Genomic DNA, 14,662 nt, shown 5'->3' with positions numbered 1-14,662 from the left:
CCAGTGAATGCTGCAGGGAGGCTCCCCATGCCCAGGGTGTGTGTGTGTGTGTGTGTGTGTGTGTGTGTGTGTGTGTGTGTGCATGTGTGTGCTCGTGTGCCAGAGCAAAAACATGCCAGGGTGAACACCCAAGTGTGTGCGTGCGTGTGCCAGCCTGTGCCGCCCCCACAGTGCCTCCGTCACAAGCATCCCCCAGCTGCTGGGAGAGCTCTTTCTACACAATCTGGAAATGACAGTTTGTCTCACCCACGCATGGAATCCTCATGCGGCCTGCTCCCTCCTGCCTGCTCAGGGCCCCTCTTGTCCTCCTCCAGGGCCAGGCCCGTCTCACCCTCTCTGCTGACTGCTGCCCTGCACCTTTCCCTCTCCTCCCTTCTCCCTTCCTCTCCTCAAATCTTGGTTTCTGATTCTAGCCTCTGTCACTCTTTTTTTTTTTTAAGGTCACCCCATCTGAATTTAGGCTAAAGCAGGAGTGTGTGCATCTGAGGGTGTCCACGAGTGGGCGTGTGAATGGATGAGGGAGCTCAGGTGTGCACGTGTTGGGGGTTGTGCATACAGAGCGGAGCTTGCCAGAGAGCTGGGTATGGACAGGAGTGGGGGAATGGACCGGGGCATCTCAGGTGAGGCAGCTTTCGCTCAATTACTCCTCAGGCGACAGGAGGGGGCGGTGGCTCACAACAGTTGGACAGGTTTATTGGGTGTGTAGGAAAGCCTTCATTTGCCGCCCACATGATGGTGACATGTGGAGCTGGCAGCCATGCTGGGAGCCAGGGTGGGGTGGGGGAGGGTCTGCTGAGTGACACCTGAGGCCTGTTGTTGAGGGGATCTTTCAGTGAGGGAGAGGACAGTGGTGGCTCCGCAGGTAACATCTGACTGACCACTGTGTGGGTCTTCAAGAGCGGCTCTGTATGAAATCCAGGAGGGCTCCTTGGAAGAGGCAACCACCAGCAAAGCCCTGCAGGGCGATGAGGAGTAAGGTGTGGGGGGTGAGGCTGAAGAAGGGACCAGGCCAGTGTGAAGCTCCAAGGCTGTCTCTTTGTTTGAGTCACCCTGCTCAACAGGGCTGGGGTTGAGACATTTTGGGTCTATAGTACTGACATTGGTGTGGTGCATTCTGGACTCTGTGGAAAAGCTTCTAGGGCTCCAGGGCTGTGTGCAGGAGCGCTGCTAGCACAAATGTGATTTCATCACAGACGTGGGGATGGTTCCTCCAGGCAGAAGAGACACCTGAGTAAAGGTCTTGGCTGGCTGGGGAGTGTTTGTGAGCCTGAAGTGTGGTTGAGCTGCCCAGGGCTCCTTAGAACCCTAAGAATACAGCATGTCTGCCATGTCTTGGAGATGTGGCACAAGATGCCCGGGCTGGTGTGATGTGGGGCAGAGAGGAGGCTGGCCCCGTGGGATGCTTGGCTCTAGCCTCATCTAAGGTAACCCAAGCCCTTGACATCATCTCTCTAACCCTCATGCTTTCTTACTGGGGCTTTGGTCCCTGCTTGGCGGGCCCCTCTTAGACCCTTACCCGTGGTGGAGGCTTTGTAAAGCTATTATTGATGTATCAGTGACACCCAGTTTCCATGTGGTACCAGCCTGAGGTCCCTCAGCTCTCTGGGTTTAATCTGATGGCCAGACATCCACACTGGCAGAGAGGTCCTAGAAGCCGGACTGGCATAGGTCAGAGGTCAGATGGGTCCAGAGGGCGGGAGCCAACTGGTATGGTGCTGGCTCTACAGTGGGGACCGGTCCCTGTTCCTTCCACTCCCGCTCCTGACTGTACCTGCAGTCCCTACGACAGGCAGAGTCTTGCTGTTGCTAACCCCGCTTACAGAGGAGACTGGGACCCATCACAGCTGGATCTTGGTCCCTTTCCTCACTCCCCCAGGGAGTGCGGGTGGCTGGGTTGGCCCCAGCCTGGGGCCTGGTCCCGAGTATTTTCTATACTGTCCTTCATTCTCTCCTTTCTTCATAGGATGGTCGAATACTCTCTGGACCTTCAGAACATCAACCTGTCAGCCATCCGTACTGTGCGTGTCCTGAGGCCCCTCAAAGCCATCAACCGTGTGCCCAGTGAGTTGGACCTCCCTGCCCATCCATCACCGCCTGCCCAGCTTGCCCCACTTACTTACTCAGAGAAGACTGATTGGTTCCTTCCTGGGCCAGATCTATGCTCATGGCGCTGGACAAATGTCACTTTGCTCCCATTGAACTCATGAGCCAGCATGTGGTCCCCAGAAGTGCTGGGGAGGGGATCTTGATGCCTCTGAGTCCTTAGACAACTTGGATTTTAGTACTTGGGAAGTCTGACTGTTCTGGGATAAAAGGTTACTTGGGGGTAGTCCATACAGGCTGTCAAAAGGGGCTTGTGTAAGAAAAGGAAGTGATTAGCCTGAGGGAGAATGAGTGTAGTGCTTCACTGGGAAGCCCGTCCTGGCAGACTTAGAACTTGAATCTGTTACCTACTTTTACCCATGGGATTATACTCATTTGCCCACCCACCTTCCCATCCATCCACCCATTTGTCCATCCATCCATCCCACTCACTCACCTTCTATTCATCCACCCACCCTTCTACTCACCTGTTCATGCATGCATCCATCTGCCCACCTGCACACATCTACCCACTCACCTATCTTTCCAATTACTACTCATTCACTCATCTGTCTATACATGCATACTTCTATATATCCACCCAACCATCTACCCACATATCCATCCATCCATCCATCCATCCACCCACCCACCCACCCACCCACCCACCCATCCACCCATCCACTCAGCTAACCACTCATCTGTATCTATCTACTACCCATCCACTCATACATTTACCCACTTCTCTGTCTATCTATCTATCTATCTATCTATCTATCTATCTATCTATCTATCTATCTATCTATCAGCTCACCCACACACCTATCTACCCATTTACTCCACTTTCCACCTAGTTATTTGTCCATCTATCCATCTGTCCACCTACTCACCCATATACCTGTCCATCCAATCCATACCCAGCTTACACTGAGAGGTTGCCTGGGGTCTGCTCTGCATTGCCCTTGATGTTTTTTGAGCCTTACAGTCACCAAGGGAGGGATCTAGGCTATTCCTATTTGGGGGATGAAGAAACAGCCTTGAAGACATGGTTCCCTCCTCAAGGATGCGCTGCCAGCAAGTAGCAGATGTAGGATGCCTCCTCCACTGCCCTATGTTAGGAGTGGGAAGAGGTAGGGAAGAGAAGGAGGAGGACACAGGCCTGGGACTTTCAGATCTGTTTGGGAAGGCCAGGAACTGTTCTTTCTTTTTTTTCTCTTGCGTATGTATGCTCAGTGTACATGTGTGTATGTGCATTTGCGTGTGTGTGTGTGTGTGTGTGTGTGTGTGTGTGTGTGTGTGTACATGTCTGCATGTATGGAGGCCTGAGGTTGATGTCAAAGAATCTTCCTTGATCACTTTCTACCTTGTTCTTTGAGGCACAGTCTCTTAACTGAACCCAGAGCTCAGTGATGCGGCTACAGTGGCTAGCCTGTTTGCTCCGTTTCCGCCTTCCAAGGGCTGGAATTACAGGCAGGCTGCTCGGATAGCCTGACCCTTACGTGGATTCTGGGGATTGGAACTCTGGTCCTCACGTTCGTGAGGCAGGCACTTTACCTCTGAGCGTTCTCCTCAGCCACATGGTGGATTTCAGCCATTCAGTGCCTAGAACCATGGAAGGAACCCCTCAAACGCGTGAGATGCGCACGCTCGGTAAACACGTGTGAAATGCGCATGCTCAATAGATACACCTATCGGTCCTCCGGTGCTGCTAAGGCACAGACAGTGGTGCTGTGGGCCCAGCCAAGCCCGGGATGCTGAGCTGCGACCCATGAAACCTGACCCATGAAACCTGGGGATTAGCAGGCAGTGGGAAAGACTGGTGAGAGACAAAGGGGAACAGGAGTCTAGAAGCCACTAGCCTCTGACTGTTGGGGATCCCAGGGAGGGGCTGCTGCAGGGGTCAGATAAAGATCAGGGAGTGGGGCTGAGGCTGGAGGGGACGGAGAGGTCAGCAGGAGAGTGTTTCTAACGTGGCCCTGGCAGGAGAGTCGGGTGAGCTGGTCATTGAAGCTTCTCCAGCGACAAAGGAAGCCATGGCTAAGGCTGGGCAGGGCAGAGGGAGGGAGGAGGTACTCCTGAGCCCAGCCCGGGTCTGAGAGTCATTAGCATTAGCTTTGAACCACTAAGGGAGGAACTCAGCGCTGAGAGCACAGAGCCGGGCCTCTCTCTCCTGGCCTCACCTGTAATGCTTCTATTTCTGTCCTGGGGATGGCAGCTGCCTTCATCTACAGTTGTGCTCCTGGCATGGAGCCTACAGGCCTGGTCACTTTGGAGGCGAGGGGCACGTGGCAGGGTATCATCCACAAGGGCATTAGTCGAGGACCTCACATCATGGTCTCCATCAGGCCCGGGATGGGACAGCCCGGGAGAAGCCCCAAAGGGATGCTCTAGGCATGTAGGGTGTGGGCCTTTCTCTTGCTAGATGTTCTCTGGACATCTGTGTGTGGATATGGAGGTCTGTTTGTGTTCCCAGGAGAACACACGTGTACACATATGAGTACATGTACATGGGTGTGCATGTGAGGACATATATACATGCCATGTCGTGGTGTCTGTCACTCACGGGAGCATATGTGGAACCTGGGCCACCCTGGCTGGCTGTGTACAGAGCTTGTTAAGTGGCTTGGGACTGAGGTGGTTACTCCATGTCCCAAGCACCAGCTTGCCTGTTCTCTGGAGAAGGGCAGGGGCCAGTCTTAAGCCCAGCACCCCTGTGTTCCCGGAAGTTCCAATTATCGAGGCTCTGTGCACAGATAGCCAAGGAGGCTCCAAGTCCTTCCACAGGACCTTATAACAGCTAATGGCCCCCCTGGGAACCCTCAGATGTCCTCTCCGCTGACAGTCACCTCTCTCAGAGTCCAGCATCGTGGAGACGTGGAGAGCATGAGTCCCCAAGGTCCAAAATACCTCCAGATTGAGTGAGCAGCTATGTCCCGAGGAAAAGAACCTTAGGATAAGAAACTTCTCTCCCTCCTTCACCTCTTTTCCCTTCTCCCTCCTCTTCCTCCTCCTCCTCTTTCTCCTCTTCGCTTCCTCCTCCTCTTCTTCCTCCTCTTCCTCCTTCTCCTCTTCCTCCATCACTGCCTATTCCTCATTTTTGTTTTTATTTTAAGGCAGGGTCTCTCTACATAGTCCTGGCTATTTTGGAGCTTTGTAGACTGTAGCTTTCAGGCTGTCCTTGAACTCACAGACATCCTCCTGCCTCGGCCTCCTGAGCGCTGGGATCACCAGCACCACCACACCTGGCTTGAACTCACCTTTTTTTTTTTTTTGGTTTTTCGAGACAGGGTTTCTCTGTGTAGCTTTGCGCCTTTCCTGGGACTCACTTGGTAGCCCAGGCTGGCCTCGAACTCACAGAGATCCGCCTGCCTCTGCCTCCCGAGTGCTGGGATTAAAGGCGTGCGCCACCAACGCCCGGTTTTGAACTCATCTTCTTAAGTAAATAAACCGTGGGAGTGCATGGCAGTTAGAATATGGAGATTTCTGAAGTCCAATAACTCAGCACCTCATTCCACAGGAAAGCCTTCTTTGTCCCTGGTTGCCCTGTCTTCCACTAGGAGTCACCAGGTAATGAGTGACCTGGGAGGGGCCTTGGCACGTGTTCAGCCGTAGCCTGCAGCTCTCTGTTTCACCACTAGATGGCAAGCTAGAGCGCCAGCACTTGGCAATCAATGATCAGTGTTTAATTGGGAAATCAGGGAGGGGGGTTACCAGAACCTTAAGAAATGTAGTGGAGGATAGAGCCCCAACAGATCACCCAGAAAGACTCAACTGGGGGTCAGAGAGTGCAAGTCCTGATCTCCACTCTGCTGTGATGTGGGCCTCAGTTTCCCTGCTGGCACAGAGCAGAAGAGCTGAATTAACTCGTATGGTTCTCAGCTTTGTATAGAGTGGGCAGGGGACCCAGAAGTCAGGGGTTACAGAATTTTTCAAAATATGTCCCTTCAGCCCACCCCTGCAGCTTCGTCTTCAGCTCCAGCCTTTGACAGATACAGGAAAGGAGACAGAGGAGGGGAGAGGGTGGAGGAGAGAGGCGTGAGACCACATTCTGGTTCTTTCCTGTGCAACCTCTTACTAGTCACTGCTCTTCTCTGGGCCTTAGCATGATGGGCCTGGATTATCTGCAAGCCTGTGTCCTGGCGCCAGTGCCCTTGGGGCCTGCCTCTGTCTGTACCTCCCCTAAATAACCACAGTGTTTCCCTGAGCCCCAATGGTTGAGTCCTCTCAAAAGGAAAACTTGCTTTTACCTCCAGGTAGGAACTTGGGCGGTCACCACGGAGCATGGAGCCAGTCCATGCTGCAGCTAGGTGTTGCACTCCAAGCTAGGCTGTCCAAAGGGTGTCTGCTTGGGGGACTCTGAGCAACCTCCAGGGTCCTGAGCTAGGCCTGGGCTTACCGTCGCTGGCTCTGTCACAACCTACCTTCCCAACAAGGGACCCTGGGCTATCTAAGCAGGATGACGAAGGTGCTTCAGGATACCCATGGATGTGGTGGGAGCAATGTCAACTGCTGCAGTGACTCCCAGCTACAGGTTTCTCTACTGCACTGTCAGCCCCCCATTTCCGATTCAGCACCCCCCGCCACCCCCCACCCCCCCTGTCTTTAAATCCTCCAACTAGAAAGTGGAGTTAATCTTACAAACCTCTGTCCTGTTGTGTGGCTTGAAATGGCATCGTGTGCTTGAAGAACTTCCTGCAGGATGTCAAGTGTGAGACGTGATGGGCAGGTTCTGCGACCAGGACCAGGGGGGTTTGGGGACATCTTAGCAGAGGCTGGTCTTAGAAGAACCCACCAAGGACTGAGAGGTCTCACAGTGTGGGTGGGTATTCCTGCAGACAGCGCATGACTCTGAGACATCCTGGGTCTGCTGTGGCAGCTCTGGAAACAGCATGTTGGGAGCGGGTGAGAGCTCACCTCTCACCATTCCCCATACTCGACTTGTGTTGTTACTGGTCACTCACCTCCTCAGATAGCTCTCCACACACATCACACCACGACAGGGTGGAAATCAGTGCAGTTGTCTCTACTCCCTTGTTGGAGGATTCGAAGACAGAGGAACATATCGAGAAGGGGTGGCTTACATCTGGAATTTAATGATAAATGGCTGGAGTTTATCAAGCATTGGACCGAGCCCCTCAGTCTCACAGTGCTGTTACTCCATCTTCTAATAAATTGTAGGATGTTAGGATTGTGTGATCTCCACTTTACAGGTGGTGAATTGGAGACTCAGTTTTTGGGGTGCTGAACTTTCTGTTGACTGAGGTGAGGCAGTGGCAACCACAGGGGACATACCTGCCCTGGTACCAGGACTGCTTTGGTCCTTCCTGTCCAGATAGGGTCCCAGGTGGATCGCTGTCAGGCCAGTTGTGTTGAGAAGGGACAGGAAGACCCAGGGGTCCTTCTTGGAAGGACCTAGGGAGTTTTATTTGGGACAGGATCTGGGAGAAAGAAAAATCGTGGGTCAGAGCTGACATGGACATTTTGTTTCTTTCCCTGGAGTGTGTGGCTCCTTGGGCTTGAGGGAAGGAGGAGGAATGCTGTGAGCAGACCCTTTCCTGGATGCGTCCGGGGTTCCAAGGCTTCCTGTCCTTGGTCTATATGGGATCTCTCCTCTCAGGGTATAAAAACCTACAGCCTGTAGATGGGAAGGAGGGAGGGAGAAGGAGGGAGGGAGATGAGGCAGGGGCCCTACTGCCAAGAGCTGCTGTCTTCTTTGAAGAGCAGGGTGGAGAACATTTTGGCCAGGTGTCTGATGGGAACCCAAAGGGATTGTAGGATATGCTGGGGGTGGGGCCAGGGCAGTCAGTTCAGGGTCTTGTTCTAGAGATCTGAAAGAATGTTGGTCAAGGCACAGGTGGGAGAATTATGTCAATGTCTCTTGATTGCTCTTCATCTAAGGTACCATTGCCTGGGCTCACTACGCCAGGCCTAGAGTTAGCTATAGGATCAAAGAAAAGATTCACCCGTAGCCCCTCACTGATGCATGGAAGATTCATCCGTAGCTCCTCACCGCTGGCTGACACCTGAGCCCCACGTGGTGGGACAGGGTCCGGGGGTCAGGGCTAAGGCACTGCAGATGCTTCGAGGAGACTTCACAGAGGAGGGTGACAGGACCTTGGAAGGATGAGGGTTGTTTGGGACACTGTGGGTGGGCACACGCTGCTCTGGGGGAGGGACTCCAGGCCCGTGGGATGAAGAAGACAGGGTGCTCCGTGACTTGGTGTCCGTCTTCAACCTACAGGCCCCTTGCAGGCTGGGCTGGTGCCAGCCATTGTGACCCTGGCCGTCCGACCGTCTGCTGCCTGGCCCGGCCTCCCCCGGCTCCTGTCGTGCCTCTGATTAGTTGGCTTGGCAATGGCAGGGCAGCAGACGGCTTCTCCTTGCGCTCAGCACTTTCCTCTCCTGGCTGTTCAGTGCCCTCCGCCAACCTGGCCCGATCAGAAAGTATGCAGCCCTGGGGGCCAGGCCACAGCCGTGGCACACCGCTTTCTCGGCTGTCCCCTCCCTCCGGCAATGGGTTGTGCCCCTGGCTGAGGCTGGCACATGTCCTGTGATTTCTGCTTGAATTGGCCTGGCAGAGTGGCCGAGCTAATCTGGCTTGACAGCCCCTGTCTGTGGAGCACCTTGGGCCTGGAGCGGGGATGGCTGCTAGGAAGTGTACCTCCCTCTTGCCATCTCCTCCGTGGCCACCAAGGGACCTCCTAGATTCTCTTGCAGCGGAGGGTCTGCTCTGGGGTCTCCATCTCTTAGGGTTGGGCTGGAGCTATTATATTCATTTCCCTGCCTGGAATTTGCCACTATGGTACCAGTTTTGATGCCAGCAAGACTATCTACCCTGATGCTACTCATGTCACATTCCTAGACCAGACCCCTCTCTCCCGAACCCCACACTGTGAGCCCAGTGAAGCAACTCCATGAGGATGGACAGTGAGGCATCCCAAACTCCACATGTCTCCACTGATAGCTGCTCTGTGACCCCAAACCTTCAAGCTGTCCCTGACTCTTTCCTCCCTCCCACATCTGATGCCTCATCTCTTGGTCCCACCTTCCCAGTATCTCCAGGATCCTCCATGTGTCTCCACACCACTCTATGTCATCTGGACCTGGCACTATTATCCTTTAGCTTATCACAATGGTGGGCAAGCAATGGCCAGATGGGGACAGGCAGGACACACAGGGGCAGATGGATCAGATGCCCAGTGGCAAAGTACTGAGGAGCCGTGAAGGAGGCTTAGAGTGGCTGGGGTAACCTCAACTGTGAGGCTGAGGACGGGGAGTCCATTCCTCTTGGGTCCCACCCCAACCATTATGCAGCCACCATTGCTCTCCTGGTCACAGAGCCCATGAGCCTGTCCTCCATAAAGAAATGGGCTCATGCAATGGGGGCATTCACTGGGTGTTTGCACAGGATCCTGTGAGCTGTTTCCCGGTGGCCCCTTCTGCTCTGTTCTCTAGACCTTTGTCTGCTTCTGCTGCCTGAAGTTCCTCAATGCAGACATGATTCCTCACTTTCTCTGCTTCTTTGCTCAGAATAATCTGCTTTTCTGGTCCCTATTTCATACCCCGAAGTCCCCTGACCCTGACTGGCAGCCCTGCCTCTTTCCTGGTTCACCCATCTTCACAGTTGGTGCCTCTGGACAGATTTACATATTCATCAGGCTTCTCTGTTCTCATGTGTGCTTCATGGGGCAGGGAACTTTGTCTGTTTTTTTTTTTTAAATTTTATTTTTATTATTTTATTTTAATTAGTTAATTAACTTTTTTTTCCCCCCGAGACAAGGTTTCTCTGTGTAACTTTGCGCCTGTCCTGGATCTCACTTTGTAGACCAGACTGGCCTCGAACTCAGAGATCCGCCTGGCTCTGCCTCCCACATGCTGGGATTAAAGGGGTGCGCCACCACTGCCTGGCAGTTAATTAACTTTTGAGACAGGGTTTTCCTCTGTAGTTAGGCTGGTTCAAACTTGAGGCAGTCCTTCTCCTTCAACTGACCTAAGCAGAGGAATTACAAATATTCTTCACCAATCTGGCCTCATCTGATTTGATTTTTTTTTTAAGCTGATGAGTCCCTGGGGCCCAGAGCAGTGTATGGTGGTGGCAGACTTCTTGTTCTGTAGCTGTGGAGGCGGGACATTCATTTACCTGTCAATGTCTAGATGGATGTTGGCCTGTATGTACGTCTGTGCACTGTGTGTGTGCCAGATGCCTATAAAGGCCAGAAATGGGTATCAGATCCCCTGGGACTGGAGTTACAGATGGTCGTGAGCTGCTATGTGGGTTCTGGGAATTGAACGGGGTCTTCTGGAAAAGCAGCCCCTAAGTGTTCTTAACTGCTGAGTCATCTCTGCAGCCTCTACCATCAGTCTTTCATTCTTTGAGCTCTTGTCTCCCAAGGGGCTGTTGCTCTGGGCAGGACCCAGGCGGGACTGGGGAACATGGACTTGCATGCGGACTTGCTGGATCAGTGGAGCCCTGAACCTACAGAAGTCACTGAGGGTAGTAAGTGGTGTGGCTGAGGAAGAACAAGCTCAAGTCAGGCACCAGTCCATTCCCAGGGACCAGAAGAGAAGACCCCAGGACAGAGAGGACCAAAGGAGTGAGATGCCCTTCTGGGTATGTGCTGGCCAGGAGGGAGGCAGGAAGCTGGGGTCTACAGTGGCATGGGCCAGGCCTGCCTCTGGGAGTGGACCTAGAACCACCCTGATAGGAGAAGAAGAAAGAGGAGGAGGAGGAGGAGGAGGAGGAGGAGGAGGAGGAGGAGGAGGAGAAGAAGAAGAAGAAGTGTGTGTGTGTGTGTGTGTGTGTGTGTGTGTGTGTGTGTGTGTATACACAAGCCCTCGAATCACGCATGCGCACACATGGAAATTGCCTGCCTATAAATGAGGCTACTACGGCCATTGTGGCCCCAGCTGGGACCAGAACCTCTTTATCTGGTCTCTGCTGGGTGCCACCCGGGGTGGGTCTAATCAGATATCTTGTGTCCTCTGTCTCCTATTGCCTGCGGAACAGGTCCTTAGCTACACTCTTGGGGCCACTGACAGCCTGTCTCTATCAAGGGCCGCCTGGCTCCTGACCCAGGCTGATGGCACCCTAAGTAAGCCCAGCCTAAGAGAGGGAGAATGTGATGGGGGCAGCAGTGCTAGAGGAGGGGCACTTTTGATCGGGCATGGTGAGAACCCAGGAAGGCTGCTTGGAGGAGGAGAAAGCCTGCAGAGAGAGAGAAGTCTGAAGATGGCTCTTTCTCCCATGTATCTACCCTTCCCTCTGTCCCCCTCTCCCAAGTCTTCTTACCCATGCCCCCCTTCTCTGTCTGCATTTCTTTCTATTGCTCTGTCTATGCCTCTGTTTGTTTTTTTTTTTTAAACCTTTTCCCACCTCTTTCTTTCTCATGTACCTGGCACCAGGGCACTGGAGGAAGATCACCAGTGTCCTATCGGTCCTGGCTACTCACTATACCAAGTATGTAAAAGAAGCCTTAGCCAGGCTCCTCAGAGCCTCTCCTGACACCTAATCTTGTGGTCCCAATTCCCTGGGCAGCCATGGATGAATTCAATTTGTGCTAAATTCCTAATTACCTAATTACACCTTGCCTCTGTGGCCCCAGGACTCCCCAGGCCCTAGGGAACCCTGCGAGAGGATCTGGGTCCCTGGGCAGAGGGAAAGGGCTGCTGTTCAGGGAAAGTAACTGGCAGCTCAGAATTTCAATATCCTGGAGAACAAGGGAGATGTAATTAATTGAGCAACAAAGGCCACCCTTGGGAGCAGCCAGGAGTAGTCAGGCTGGCGTTGTGCTAGTTAGAGAGTCTCGGGCATGCGGAGTGAGAGGCGCCTGTAGCCTCCTCAGGGTAGTTCTGGTCCAGTCTCTCCATCCACTCACTGCCTCTGCGTGGACTCTGGGACTGCACTTCCCAGAGTCAGAGCCATTCAAGGGCTGTGCCTGCTCAGGGATCTGCTGGTGACGGCGACACAGGCCTTTGACTAGTCATCTACACAGCTCCCCCTGCCACTTCTTCGACCCCTCTCCAGTAACCCCAGGCCTGTCTCCAGGCAGCTATGTGTGCTCACAGGCTAGACTTCCCTCAGCCCCTCTGGGGGCTTCTTCACATCCTGTAGGGCTCAGCTCCACCTCAGCCTCCCTACAAATGTGTCCTTGGCAATAATCCTTTTGCTCCACACTGCTGTCCCTGGCCCCTGCTGCTGGGCTGTGAGCTCTGAGGGGAATTCTCAGCATAGTGCTGGCAATCTACTGCTTGAGGAATGCATGTGTGCATACATCAATGAATGCATGCGTGCATACATGAATGAATGATTGCAGTCCCAGAAAGGCCTGCAGTTGGCTGACTTGAGTCTTTTGGTCCACTTTGGGGATCATGTGGGGATCCGTTTTGTTTCCCGGTCTCCCCCAGTGAACACCCCTTGTTCCCATGTTGGGGGGTGGATGTAAAGCAGTGGGGGACTGAGCCTTGGCCCCGGTTGTTCTCAGTTGGATGACGCAGCCTGCCCGGGAGCCCCATTGCTTTTCCTGAGTGGACGCTGACCTAGTTTTGTGGGGAGGGAAGATGGGGGTGGACATTAATTATTGATTGGAAATCACTCCACGCTGAGTTCGTGATGCAAATCCATGATAATTATCCTCATTAATAGCCACCTCAGCATCACACTGGGATAAATCAAAATCCAACAGGAACAACTCTCCTACTTGTCATCGTTCTTCACTCCTCCCCTCTCTGACCTTCCACTCTTTTCCAGTCTTGTTCATGAGCAGTCATCCAGCAAACATTGATGAAGCTTATCTTCTGGGTTATTGAGAATATTCTGGGAATATTGAGGTGACTCAGACACAGACCCCGTCCCCAGGAACTTCCATCCCAGTAGACAGGACAGGAAGGTAAACAGATAAATATTCATTAGGGTTAGCTGTTGATGCAGATAAGACCTATTAGGGTTGTGTAACATGCAAGCTATAACTGCACAAGGCAGCCTAGGCTAGGCGCTGTTGAGATTGCCTGGAGCAGGGGAGTGATGGCTTGGGCGAGAAAAGGTCTGGACAGCTCCGTAGAGTGAGATGTCACGGGCTGGCTGTGGCGGATGGATAGGTGTTTGATAGGGTATTTCAAGAAGAGCGAGCAGCAGAGGTAAAAGGGTTGGTCATATGAAGAGGGTTAGATTCAGTATCAGGCAACAGTTCAAATGAACATCCTTCTGCTTCTTAGCTGTGGGGCTCCAGTCGGTTCCTTGAACCTCCTGCATAAAACAGAGATGATATTAATATTGCCAGCCTCGTGGTTACTATGAAGGCTGAAGGAGAGCCTGTTTGTGCACATCCCCAGGAGAGCACTCATCACCGAATAAAGGGCTCCGTACGTGTCTGCTCCTTCACCCATGATCTTATGGAAGTGCATCAGGGCCCAGGGCCGTTTTCCTGGCTTTGTGGGTATAGGGGCAGACATGGAGGGGAGAGGTCCTCTGGCAATCCCCAGCAGGGGCAGGAGGCTCCATCTCTCCTCCAGCCGCCGCTCAGCTTTTTAACCTGTTCCTTTTGCTTCTCGGATGCTACCCTCTCTGCCATTCTTCTTCCAGGCATGCGGATCCTGGTGAACCTTCTGCTCGACACACTGCCCATGCTGGGAAATGTGCTCCTGCTCTGTTTCTTCGTCTTCTTCATCTTTGGCATCATTGGCGTGCAGCTCTGGGCAGGCTTGCTGAGGAACCGCTGCTTCCTGGAGGAGAACTTCACCATGTAAGTGCCCTGCCCCATATTAACTAGGCTTTCTATTGCTTTGATGAAACACTGGCATCAGAGGCATCTTGGAGAGGAAAGGGTTTATTTCATCTTACAGCTTGTAGTTCATCATCCAGAGAAGTCAGGACAGAAACTCAAGTAGAGCAGGAACCTCAGGCAGGAGCTGATGCAGAGGCCATGGAGGGGTGCTTCTTATTGGCTTGCTCCTCATGGCTTGCTCAGCCTGCTTTCTTATAGCACCCAGGACCTCCAGCCTAGGGGTGGTAACATCCACAGGGAGCTGAGTCCCCCCACATCAATCATCAATAGAAAATGTGCTACAGATTTGCAGACAGGCCAATCCAATGGAAGCATTTGCTCACGAAGATTCCCTTTTCTCAGAAGACCCTAGCTTGTGTCACGAGATATAAAAAACTAGCTGGCACACCCTACTCCTACCCCCATCCCCAGCCTGCTCTGTTCCTGCTCACTCTGACCTGCCTCTTGCTAATTCATTTGCTAACTGAGAATCAGGCCAGCAAAGTAAGAGTGGCCAATTTGGGAAGGCTGGATAGGGCAAGAGAGGGAGGTTTGGACATTGGAAGGAAGGAAAGTTCCAGAACCCGGGGAGGTGTGTGTGTGTGTGTGTGTGTGTGTGTGTGTGTGTGTGTGTGTGTGCCATCACAGGATCAGCTCATATCTTGCTGCTGGGTCTAAAGTGGGAGCCAGGTGCCCCTCAAGGCAGAATGTCACGATCTGCTTAAAAGGTGAGTTTAATTTCTGAAAATGATGTCTTCAGAATCCCTTCTTCCTGAGTGGTGAGGACTACCCAGTGCATGTACACACACTATGTGACTGGG

General features: G+C 53.0%; 1 protein-coding gene across 1 annotated transcript in view; it reads left to right on the top strand.

Annotated features, from left to right (window-relative positions):
- Cacna1i (calcium voltage-gated channel subunit alpha1 I) overlaps window positions 1-14,662 on the top strand; it is a 104,172-nt gene that overhangs the window by 36,504 nt on the left and 53,006 nt on the right. The window contains exons 4-5 of the mRNA XM_059248005.1: window positions 1,964-2,061; window positions 13,661-13,820. Of these exons, the coding sequence (XP_059103988.1) occupies window positions 1,964-2,061; window positions 13,661-13,820 (258 nt within the window). The remainder of the gene's footprint in view (window positions 1-1,963; window positions 2,062-13,660; window positions 13,821-14,662) is intronic.

The sequence above is a fragment of the Peromyscus eremicus genome, chromosome 20, assembly GCF_949786415.1.
Source record: "Peromyscus eremicus chromosome 20, PerEre_H2_v1, whole genome shotgun sequence".
NCBI lineage: Eukaryota > Metazoa > Chordata > Mammalia > Rodentia > Cricetidae > Peromyscus > Peromyscus eremicus.
Note: the sequence above shows the minus strand (reverse complement) of the source record. Positions and strands in the feature narration are given on the sequence as shown.